Raw genomic sequence first — 12,694 nt, forward strand, 5'->3', positions numbered from 1 at the left:
TAGGAATATTTAAGTGCTCCGTAGTTAGCAGTGAATACAGTTGGGTTTCGATTCATGATGTTGATTGTAAATGTATGTCGATAAATTGTGTTAATCATTTGGTTATTGTCCTTTTGTTACACACTGTTATGTGATTGTATTTCCTTTAATTTCCTGTTGTGTAATATTTAGTCTCCCAACAATAGGTACGTAATCCTTAAGGCACCAAGCAAAAGTAAGTTGGTGATTGCAGCTGGACGTTGGGTTATTGGAGAAAAACTCTGTCTGTATTCAAGGGAGAACATTGATCTTCATCTGCAAAACAATGACCTACCTGAAGAAAATTGGTCTATGTTCAAGTGCAGTGTTGTCCACAAATGCGGTTACTTACAAACATGCAAACGATAGCTTCTTATAGATAGTCTCAAATCTGCCAATGATTTGTTGGCATCGTTCCAAAAATGCTATGTTACTAATCAGAACTCTTCGCCAGACGAAAATACGTTGCCGTTAAACACAGAAAAGCAAAAGAGGTCAGTTCAATAATCTTACTTAAATTTCGTAGAGGTGCATTGAAACGTAAAGAAGGTTTTCTTTACAATTCCGTGGACATGGATGTCGCAGAGATGCAGGCTGGGAATAGCCGCGTCCAATATCCAAAACTTCGGATGTTTGAGAAGGTTGTCTCTCCGATTGCGAAGTAAGTATCCTTAATTTGGACATGTCAATTAAGCAGTTCAACACAATTAGACACCTCGCCCTCCACGTCCGAGAATAAAAATCTAATGGCTGAGTAAGAGTCATCCGATTTGAAAGGATGCATACTGTGCAGCTAAAAATATTGGCAAGCTTGAGTGAACTTAATACAAATAGGAAGCTGATGCTCTCAAAGTTCGCTGGCCGCGAAGATCCGCGTCAATTCGACTGTGGACTATCCAGTCAACATTTCCCTTTGTCATCTGAAGAGGAACTGGGAACATTGGATGCTTGTCTTGAGCAAAAAGACGTGAGGGACAGGTTTGTAAGCACACAACATGATTTTTATCCTTCATTCCTATTACAGATGGCCATGTTGACGCGTTTAATGGATGATGACCCTAAAACCTCCATGCGATATCTTCTATCCTACATCATGACACCTGAAGTCGCCATTAATTTCACGCTACTTGGTACTTCATCAAAACGAGCGCTTCAGAAGTGCTGGTTTTATGGCTGCGTGCAAAGTAAGATAAATAAGGTTTTTAAACTTCAGGTGCACTCACTAATCGATTCCTGTCGTCATCTGTCAACGAGAAAGACCTTGCGAAACTGTATAACATGGCTACGCAGTTATTTTCACGACATGAGAGACAAAGTACAGAAGCGTCATCTACGGAAGAAAGAACACGTACGTACGACTTTAAAGTGATTATTATTCCGTGTTCAAGGATATAACCGTAAGTTCAGCTCCAAGTACCTAGTTGTGCAAAACAAGTTTCCCAGATCTAGTAACATTTTTCCTCATTACATTTTAGGATTCACAAGAATTATTTGAGTCTCCATAGTCCAACAGGCGTGATGGAAAGAAACAATACTTGAAATGCCTGGTCCGTGACAATTGCAATTACATTATGAACATTGATGATCTACCATCTTCAAACTACTCATAACGTTGTACATTAATAAGCTGTTTGTTTCCAATAAAAATTTTGAACTTATACCATATTTTACGTACATTACATTATCCGTGTGCTGTGTTGTGGGAATGAAGGCGAACACAGGAGGCGGTTGGGGTAAATACAGAAGCGTTTTAAAAGGGGGCGCTTGATTACATCGGTGTGTATGCAGTAGAAAAGTAGACAATGTAGCGGATAGTTAGGATAAAAGTCGGTAATTCGTCGGATATTTAGGGTAAAAATAGGCAATTTAGCGACATTTGAAAAACAGAGCGACATAAGTGGAAATTCCGCTTTATTTACCCCGGACAGGCGAAAAAGCAGACGTTTTGGCGCATTTCCGCTTTATTTCCGACTTAATTTCCAATGCATTTTCGCCTTTATTTCCCCTTTATTGATTGTTTGGGTTGCTGTGTTTCTATCGTAGGGTTTTGGGAAGATCAAGCGTCTTGTAATTGTCTACCAAGGAGGCAAATCATTGTACACAATTAGCCATGAACTATCTGAATTAGTGTCATGCAATAGTTTTCTAAGCACTGGTGGTGGTATATTTTACTTTGTGGCAGTGAAACATTTAAAAGTTGGACATAAGTCTGTTCGAAGCGTTGCTCGTTCATAGTCCCTACGTCAGACGTAATGTACCCAGAATTTGTACTATTTATTACTAACCAACAAATTTAATGGACCACCATTAATTTGTTATCCATGTTGTAGGTGAAAGTTTATGTGGAACCACACTGGATAATTTGGATATCAGTCACAGTTCGGCATTGTTACAACTAATTACTGCACCACATACTTCAACGACAAATCCTGTCCATTGTTGCTTGTATCCTGTATCTACATTATGCAAGAACATTTGATAAAGGTATAGGAAAGATATCAGAGTTAAATGCTCTTATAGATTCGAAAACATTAAATCAAACAGCGCTAAACTGGTGACGCTAGTGAGTTTCACCTCACCATATATGTGTTTATAGAGGTATTCTAGAACTCCAGAAGACTATTATCTCACCGAATTTCAGAGATATCAAATAATAGGTGCTGATTTTCCCCCATCAAATGACCGACAATAATCACCCTGACCATTCAGACAGTATACGAGAAACAAGTAAGCAGTTGATAATTAATGGAGTTTTTATATATATATATATATATATATATATATATATATATATATATATATATAATTCGGTAACTTTTTACTGGCTGTGTGATGCATCAGTGTGTGTCAAGTTGATGTGCTTCCTACTTGTTCAATTCAAAATAACTGAAATAAGTTTGCACATATCATCCATCAGTTTTTAGTTACATCCCTGGATCATTGAATTACAGCTTCATACGTACACATATAATAATAATAATAATAATAATAATAACATATGTTGACTACCTTCATCATAAATTGTTAGTATTATCAAAGTGCCATAGAGTCATTAAGCAGTTCGAAAGAGGATACCTTGAGCCACATGGGGTGTTGTGTTTTAAGACGTTTCTTTAATCAGTAATTTTGTGTACGATTTGCTAGTTGTAAATCTCAATTTAGGTTATGCAAACGATAATCTGTTTAGTCAAAAACAGCAATATGGAGAATTCCTTGAAACCTTAATCAGAAACCTAAGATTCATTTCACATGTGCCAAACGTTAAGTAATACTGTATTACGAGTCTACACTAACATCACATGACTTTAGATTGGGAAATGAAGTGATTAAATGTAAAACTGTTTACTTATTTTGCAGTGAGTTTATCCCAATGTGATTCCTGTAAAGATAGAGGACTTTATCTATCAAATGGGGTTTGGGAATGTTTATCAATGCACGAGTGTGATGTGCACTAAGCGATTCGTGCTTCAGCAGTGAGATCATACAGTGTGTACTCTGAATAGTATCATCAGGTATGATAGTGACCCTCAGTTACACGACTAAAATTCCGACACATTTAAGCATGTCTATCTACGTTTTTCATTGCATCTCGGACCTTGCTATTTCCCTTATTTGTGATCTTTTCAATTACATCTTTCTAGTTTGTTTTAGTATCTTCTCACCCATGCAGATCTACGTGGTTGTAGCACATATTTACTTGGACCAATGAGCTTTTGTAGAGTTCTGTTCCGTCATACTTGCTTCCTTGTCTTCGTGCAACTATTAACCCCAAGTAAATGTGGCTGATCGGTGGCCGAGTCATTTTCGTATTCTATGTTATAACATATGTATGGGCTATGTGAATTAGCCCAAGTAATTAAACCCAAACGGACAGTTTCCTTAATAAACCAGTTTACAAAATAGCTATACAGCGTAAAAAGTTATATTGTCTGATGGGGAGCTATTAGAGAATGTATATTTACATTTACATTCCTACTTAAGGTCGATGGAACCCTTATCTGCTCTCAATCCAAACGTTTAGAACGATGGGCGGAACACTTTAAGGAGCAGTTTAGCTGGCCTTCAGCTACTGCACAACTACCCACTACTCCCAGAAAACCTGAATGGAACATTGAATTAGGTCCCCCGACCCTACTTGAAGTTCACAAGGCTATAAGTAATCTGAAACGAGAAAGAGTAGCTAGTCCAGATGGATTGGCTCCAGAGGTCTTTAAATATGGTGGTCCGATTTTAGCGACTAGGTTGACTAATATTCTGGCTAAAATCTGGGAGACGGACGTAATCCCATCTGACTGGTCACAATCACTGATTGTCCCAATATATGAAAAGGGGCCAAAATCATCGTGTGATAACCATAGAGGGATTAGTCTGACTAACATAGCATCTAAAATACTAGCCTCAATAATTATCGGGCGCCTAACTAAGACTTGTGAACTGCAAACACGAGAAAATCAGGCTGGCTTCAGACCTGGTCGTGGCTGTATCGACCACATATTCACCATTCGTCAAGTTTTAGAGCACAGATATGCTTATCGGCGTCCGACAATGATAGTTTTTCTTGACTTAAAAGCAGCATTTGACTCTGTAGACCGAAAGGTTCTGTGGCAGTGTCTGTCATTGAAAGGTGTACCTGAGAAGTACATAAACCTTGTGAAGGCTCTTCACTCGAACACTACCGGTCGAGTGAGAGCTTATGGCAAACTGTCATATGATTTTACAACCTCAAGTGGTGTCCGTCAAGGCTATCCACTATCCCCATTTTTGTTTAACTTCATTATATACCTGTTACTGGAAATAACACTCTCGTCGACTGAATTTTCAGGAATTGATCTTCTACCAGGAGGTTCACTTATCGACTTAGAATACGCAGATGACATAGTCCTGTTTGGTGAAGATGCTGACAAAATGCAGAGTCTTCTGTTGGAACTGAGTAATAATGCCAGGATGTTTGGGATGCGTTTCTCCCCATCTAAATGTAAATTGTTACTCCAGGACTGGCCTGCGTCAACACCTGAACTAAGGATAGGGAGTGAAGTAGTCGAACACGTGGACAACTTCACTTATCTTGGAAGTCTGATCAGCCCTAATGGGTTGGTTTCTGACGAAATCTCAGCACGGACTCAGAAAGCTCGTTTGGCTTTTGCCAACTTACGTCACCTATGGCGAAGACGAGATATCCGTCTATCAATTAAGGGACGAGTATACTGCGCGACAGTTCGCTCCGTTCTACTTTACGGCTGCAAAACATGGCCACTAAGAGTAGAAAATACACGTAAATTACTAGTTTTTGACCACAGATGCCTTAGAAATATTGCTCGCATCTGCTGGGATCACCGAGTAAGTAATAGTGAGTTACGACGCAGGGTATTAGGGAATGATGGTAAGTCAGTTGATGAGGTCATGAATCTTCATCGACTGAGATGGTTGGGCCACGTGTTACGTATGCCTGAACACCGATTACCACGACGCGCAATGTTGACTAGTGTAGGGGATGGTTGGAAGAGAGTTAGGGGCGGCCAAACCAAAACATGGCATCAGTGCTTGAAGTCACTAACTTCTGGTGTGAGCCATGTTGGTAGATGCAGACTACTTGGTTGGGGTCCGCGCGACTATCGTAACCAATGGTTGGAGACTCTGTGTGATATGGCTCAGAATCGATCACAATGGCGTAGGTGTATACACTCTTTATCTTCCCTTAAACCTTGATATTAAAATTACTTCATATCTGTCTTCCTTCCTATACTATATCCTTATATACAACCTTTCTTTATATACTACCACCGCTAAATTAATTACTTCTATGAATCCGGTGTTGATCTTGTTGTGCTAACGAGGTATGGAAACTTGGACCGATGCATAAATGTGCCTGGTCCTACGTTGTAGCTGACTGACTGACTGACCGATTATCCGCCAACTGCCGGTCTCTAAACAACTATATCTTGGGTTCTCCTTCCCAGTTGTTGTCAAATGCTATTCATTCTTTTGATATCTACCTCCAATTCCTGGTGCAGTGTGATATTTGATCTCATTTCTCGTTCGTCTTGACTATTCCAAGTTAAGCCTTGCTTTTTACTGGAGTTTGATGATCCTCAGAATTATGTCCTACCTACCTCCAGCATCTTTTGGTAATTCCCTCATCAGTTGGAAGCTGAATGCTCTCTCATAATCAAGGAAGTTGATGCTTAGTGATGATTTCGAGTCAATTGATTGTTCAACAATAGTTTATACTCATTTGTATCGGTTGTTTGTATATTCCCATCGATGCTGAGGACTGCAATTGATCAATCTCTTTCAGCATATGTTCCTCTCTGCGGATCACCTTGATACCGCTATTAAGTTACGAACATAATAAGCAGATGTTGCAGAGTGAACAACTCTAGAATGCTGGTACATCCAACCAAGTTGAACGAAACGCACGTCCTAGATTTTACCTCTAGGCACCATCCACCTCTGCTTATAATGATTCGTATTGTGTCGATTTGTTTGGTACATGGTTGATACTCAAGAAAGCTAGCTTTTGGTCTCTAAGTTGGGCGCATACTGAACATTTCATTCGACTTGGCAGCGTTCTGTTGAAACGTTTGCCTGGTACTGACAGTATTGTGATGCCTCTATAGTTCTCACACTTGATGAGATCTTTCTTTTGTATCCCTCTTTCCGGTCTATTGTTACTTGTTCTTCCTCCTAAATCATTCTGAGAACATGGGATATCTTTGCAATTACTTCTATATCTTCAGTGCCTCAGCTGATATGCTGTCTATTTCTGCTACTTCCCCATTCTTGATTTGTCTGATGGTCTTGCTGATTTCTTTTGTTGTAGGTGGTGTATCGTCTGTGCGTGCTGATTGGATGTTTGGTGGGTTCAACAGTACTGTTTTGTCCCATAGCTCTTCAAAGTGTCCTATCCACTTGTTCCATCGCTCTTGAACTTCAATGATGGATTTTCGTTTCTTCTTCCTGACTGGTTACTCTAGTTTAATATATTCTCCTACAAGTTTCTTGATTATGTCATCTAGTTCTTTCATATTTTGTTTCCTTAAAGCTTGTTCTGCGGTCGTTCCCAGGTTTTCTACATATTTCCACTTGTCAGCTGTAGTGCTCTTCACTCGTTTGCTTGGTTCTGTATATTTGACCTGTGTCTGTTTCAGATTGGCTGTTGACTGATATCTTGTTTTCCTTTTCTTGAATCTTGGCCAAACCGTTCTAGAAATCCATTCTTTATGGTGGCGCTTGTTGGGGTCCAGCACCTGTTGTCACATTGAAGTTATTACTTTTTTAATCTATTCCCAACTGTTCTTCATAGCAGATTCCTCTTCTAGTAGGTTTAGAATGACTTGGAACTTGTTGCTGAGATCCATCTTCAACTCTCTGAGCTTGTTAGCATTACGAAGCAACGTTGTATTAAACTTCAATGGTACTGCTTATCCAAGTATTCCGTGATTCCTTATCTTCAGTTTGAGCTCGGTCACCATTGTGTAGTGATCTGAAGCTATATCAACTCCTCTATTAGTTCTTACGTTTTCCATGGATCTGAATTTCTTTATGGAGTTAGATGTGATCGACCTAGCTTTCTATAGTGTAATCTGGTGAAAGCCACGTAACTTTATATATCGATTTGTACGGAAAAGTGCTGCTACCTAAAAAAATGGTGAAAACATATAGACTTGTCAGTCTCTCACTATTCTGGTTTCTCTCTTTCGGTTCATATCGCGTCATAAATCGTTTGCACCCAGTATTGTCCATCCCGACCTTAGCGATTAGGCCCCCCATCATGATGGTTAGGTCTTTTCCTAGACTGTAGCCTCTCGTAAAACTGGCTCATATAATCCTCTCTGCTATCATTGATGGTTGCGTCTCAATGGGTGACATTGATTGTAACCATTTCCTTTTTGCTTTTAAAGGATCCGTTTCCGTTCCTGTAGCCATAAGTCTCCCATCTTATAAGTGCTTATCGTGCTTCTGTGGATACCATCAGCGTAACTCTTTGTGTGTTTAAGGGGGTGGGGTGGGTTTTCTGCCTCATGATCAAAATACAGTAACAGCTCTCCTGCCCTGGTAGAGACGACAGTTAGAGGAGTCAGCTCTCGCTCTCAAAGTGCTCTCACATGGCCACGCGTATACACCACTACCAGGGAAGTCCTACTCACTGCCTTCTCGAGACAGGGGTGTTTTTTACGAAGTTGAACGGACGAAAAATGAATATCCGGCTCTTTAACGCGGTTGGTGGATACGGCGCATCCATCTAGGAGAGTTGAAAATCCATATTCATTTTTATTTAAACACAAATATTGGTACAAGGGGGCACCAGATATATATGCGCCACACAAAACACTGAGAATGGGAAGAGAAAAAGGGGTAAGGTGCATATAAGAAAAAAAGAAAGGAATAATAACAACTACAGATTAGTGTATGTTGGTGTAATAATAAGAGTAATAATGGGGAAACAGAAATGTACAACCAGAAGAACTCTTTCAGTTAAGGAAGTTACAACCACTCTTCATGAAGAAAGTAAAAGAAGGTTACAACAGGATCGCCACTGGCTTCTATTCTGAGCCATATCTGATAACGTCTCTAGCCACCATCTCTCGGACCCCAGCCAGGAAGTCGTAAGGGACCAACAGAAGCCAGCTTTTTGCAGCTTTCTTTCATACCACCACATCATGCCATACACTGACCGCCTCTCCGCTTTTTCCAACCAGTCCCAGAGTCGGCAAATAATGCACGACGAGGAATTCTCTGGGATTCACTGAGATGCTTTTTTCAGTGTTTTTACACAATGTTACTCCATATTGTATATAAATATTGGAGTAAATGATAGATTTCGTCGAAAAATTACTTTGTGTAGTTTGTATTTATAGTCTTACGTTTGAAAGCTTCTATGAAGCACCAAGGAATTTTTCAAAAGTTTGTTTAATTGGTCACGTTTACAAATTTAAATGTGATTAAAGCCAAATATATGGGTTGATCTAATTGAAGACGTATTTTGAAGGACATCATTCTGGTCGGATATTTATGTCAACAGTATGGAAAGGTTTGCGGATACGATAACCAAATGTATCACGGTTAAAATATCCTAAATTATTAACGTTATTTGCTCACTAGTGACTAGCTTCAAGGGAAAATCCCTGGGGTTGTAGTGAAAAACTGTGACCAGTGGAGTTCGACCGTGTTAGGCGTAACAAAGGTACTCACCGAAGACATTAGAAGGTGCTCGCGCAATATCGTCGATTGTTTGGAGTTAGATTTGTACGACAGTAGATCTCGGCTCAGTGGTCTAGCGGTAAAGGGTTAGTGCGCAAGAACAAAGGTCCTGGGTTAGATCTCCGGTTGCGGGTTCGTGGTTACGTACTACTAAGATGTCGTGAACGAAACGGCCGTCCATGGTTCTCAAGTTTTTAGTGGTTGTTTGATTTATGTCGGTTCTTATTCTCAACTATATATCCTTATTATATTCTTATCCTTCGTTGCTAAGTTGTGTTTTCTTTGCTCTTCGATGTTATGTGTTTATGGTAACTGGTATCCTATTAGCATTTTTAGTAATCTGTTGTTTGATTGGAAATATTGCGAAACTCCCTACCGATTGATGTATTTTCAGCCAGGATTGATGAAGGAACCTTCCCAGGCTTTGTTTCACCATTCACTATATTCTCAGATCGTCCATCAACTTCTGCATTTGCTAATATTGGACAAATTGAACCTACATATCCTCCCATAGAACAAAATCAACGGGTGAGATCTTCAGCATAAGCTTATTAATATAGTGAAATTTGATTTGAAGGATTTTTTTAGTATTATATATCCATTAATCACGCTGACCATTGTCATTAATAAATGTTTTAAAAATTATTTATTAGGCACAACTTTGTAGCTGTCATTTTGGTTCTGTCGTTTAATAGTATTATTATTATTATTTATACACATAAATATTGGTACAAGGGGGCACCAGATAAATATGCGCCACACAAATCTCATTTGATTTGCGTGAGGGCTATGATACTGCTTCGGTGCCCAAACCGAAGCAGGTGGTCTTCTTAGGGGACTACACCCGGAGCCTTTGACCTAAAGGTCTGACCCACAAGGCAGTGGAGCATCGTAAGGAGACAGTCCCATGATAGCCGGTGACCAACTTTAGGTTCATACGCCATTCGTTCTATCAGGATACTGGAGCCCATGTGCACCATTGATTTGGAATGAGGGTTTTCCACCTCGCCTAGATGAACTTTCTGTGTCCACCAACCCGGTTAAAACGCCGGACATCCGCTTTTCATCCTCTCAATTTCGTGAACAACACCCCCGCCACGAGAAGACAGTGAGTAGGACTTCTCTGACAGAGGCTGTATACTCGAGGCCATATGAGAGCATTTGTAGAGGGAGAGCGGATTCTCCCCACTCTCGTCCGTACCAGGTCATTTTGGGGGCCGTTTAATAGTAGTAATATCAATACTGTTAATATGAGACAGGTTCATCAGCTGGTCTCTAGATATGTATTTTCTCAGCACTATACGACTATTGCTAGTCATACGTACATTTTAATCTAAGTAACAATCATAAAATATTATTAATTTTACTTACTGTAAAGCACTTCAGTAAGGTGATTCCATATATACTAAGGTTAATATAACAATGAACCTTGACATTCCGTTTCATCACCGTCCATCTGAAAATTGTGTCATACCATAAAGGGAAAGCAGAGTAGACTTGAAAGAACGGTAGTTGTTCAAATAATTATGTTTCAATATCTTAGTGATTCTGGTCAGGGTCCTATGTTGCACATAGGGTGAGAGGTATAAGAATGAATCTCTTAATGGACTTCATCACAAGAAAACTTTATGATTTTAGAGAGCAGATGTAACCCATGGTTCATACAAGTCCATGTAAATTACATACATTTGATTAGATTACTCAGTAAAATAATATCCTTCGGAATTAAGCTTAAATTTGGCCTCGTTGGTTGCAAGAGTAGAGTCTGCTGTGTATGCGTTTCTTATATGAAAAATAAAGAGCAGAGATCCTTATATTTATTGAAACCTGCAACTTAGCTACCCCATACACATTCCTGTACCATGCTTCGTGGGAATTCTGTCTTGTTCAAGCCAGTATATCCGATTTGTTACTAACTGAACACTTTATCTGTGAAATCATAACCACTCACTGAAACAGTACTTAGATAATAAGATTTGGTTGAATATTTGAGATTAGCGTAACATTTTCACTCATTTAAACAATGCGACAGAAGATCTTAGTTTATGTAGTTTATGAAACCTACTTACTAACTTATAATTCAGTTAATTGAGCACGTTATTCGAATCTACGGTTGTTTGATCACCAGGTAGTATGGTTCATATTCAAGTACCTGGAGAATGAGTTAAATCAGATTCTAACTTCTATGCCAGGTCATTACTAAAGTAATTAGCTGACAAGGTGAAATGGTATTCTAGCTGATGATAATCACTCAGCAATTTTATACTTCAATAACTTGCAATGATATCCCAGTTGGTGGATTTTTTTCACTTAATTGTCGTACTGCCGACTGTACAGAGATGTGACAGCAGTAAGGTGTTCCCTTCAGAAAACCAGCATAACAGCGATGCTGCCTTCCCACAAGGAGCAGTGGGGTTAGAAAAGGTCGACCCTAAAAATGCACACCTTTCCTTATCCCACGGATTTCCGTCTCCGGCGGTAAGGTCCTTTGAAGAAAGGAGCTAACACGTCAAAAAAACCCCACAAGAAGGCCGTGCATGACCTGCCTCAAGCAGTTGTCCCTTGGCACTACGGTCACGCTACCAAGTCGTTAAGACCAACACTAATCCAACTTCTTTTTCAGGTCCCTCAAGAAATACCCTTCCACGGTGTGGGCAGCCGGGAAGTGATATTAGCCCTCATACCCGTAACTGCACACGAGACCAAGTAGGTCACTTTCAAATCCTTCTTACACCTAATAACTCTCTTATCTCCACGACTAACCCATTTCACGTCCTTTTATAACCTCGCACCTCTAGGGCAAAAGATTAGAGTACCCGGAACGTTATTCCTGGTCTCCTGAAACCACGCTCTAAACTACATGTAGGAACTTTTAACGTCCGAACATTGTGCCAACAGGCCTCCTTAGCTAGAACTTAAGAATCTCGCACCATCGATGTGTGCTGCGTCTCCGAAACGCGCATACAAGATCCGAGTAGCGTCATTCATTTGGCCTCACCATATCAAAATAAAGAACCATCTCAATACACGCTTCGTGTATCTGGAAGCCCTGATGCTGATTCCTGTGGCCTCGCTGGAGTAGGTATAGCATTAAGTCGTAGGACAGAACTAGCTCTTTTAGACTGGACCCCAATAGACAGTCGTCTATGCGCTGTCCGACTAAACGGATCAGTAAGGACTCGGAAAGATAGGGAAACTCGTCGTTGTCTCTCCATCGTCTCTGCCTACTCTCCCACTGACTGACTGAAATTAATGGAATCATAGTAATGAATTTTATTTTTCGACAGCTATTTACATTGTGAAGTACATGAAGTAGGCGTTAAATATTATCTTCTTTAGTTGAAGAATATCAACACTTTGTCAGGTCTATTTTGTTTAAAGGTAACTTTTTGAAACATATTCCACCATACTGTTGAATCAGTCTGAGTGTAATAATGGTCATTGAAACAAGCTTATCAGTTTCTAAAACGTAAAT

The 12,694-nt window shown here is 39.8% G+C and overlaps 1 protein-coding gene across 2 annotated transcripts in view; it reads left to right on the plus strand.

Moving 5' to 3' along the window:
- Smp_164450.1 (hypothetical protein) overlaps positions 1–12,694 on the plus strand; it is a gene marked incomplete at its 3' end in the record, with an annotated part of 81,634 nt that overhangs the window by 3,899 nt on the left and 65,041 nt on the right. The window contains 5 exon segments of one of the 2 annotated variants that reach the window (XM_018788487.1): positions 2,349–2,502; positions 2,539–2,581; positions 2,615–2,745; positions 6,839–6,874; positions 9,614–9,747. In XM_018788487.1, the coding sequence (XP_018646522.1) occupies positions 2,697–2,745; positions 6,839–6,874; positions 9,614–9,747 (219 nt within the window). In that variant the 5' untranslated portion in view covers positions 2,349–2,502; positions 2,539–2,581; positions 2,615–2,696. 2 annotated transcript variants of the gene reach the window in all.

The sequence above is a fragment of the Schistosoma mansoni genome (assembly GCF_000237925.1).
Source record: "Schistosoma mansoni, WGS project CABG00000000 data, supercontig 0138, strain Puerto Rico, whole genome shotgun sequence".
Lineage (NCBI taxonomy): Eukaryota > Metazoa > Platyhelminthes > Trematoda > Strigeidida > Schistosomatidae > Schistosoma > Schistosoma mansoni.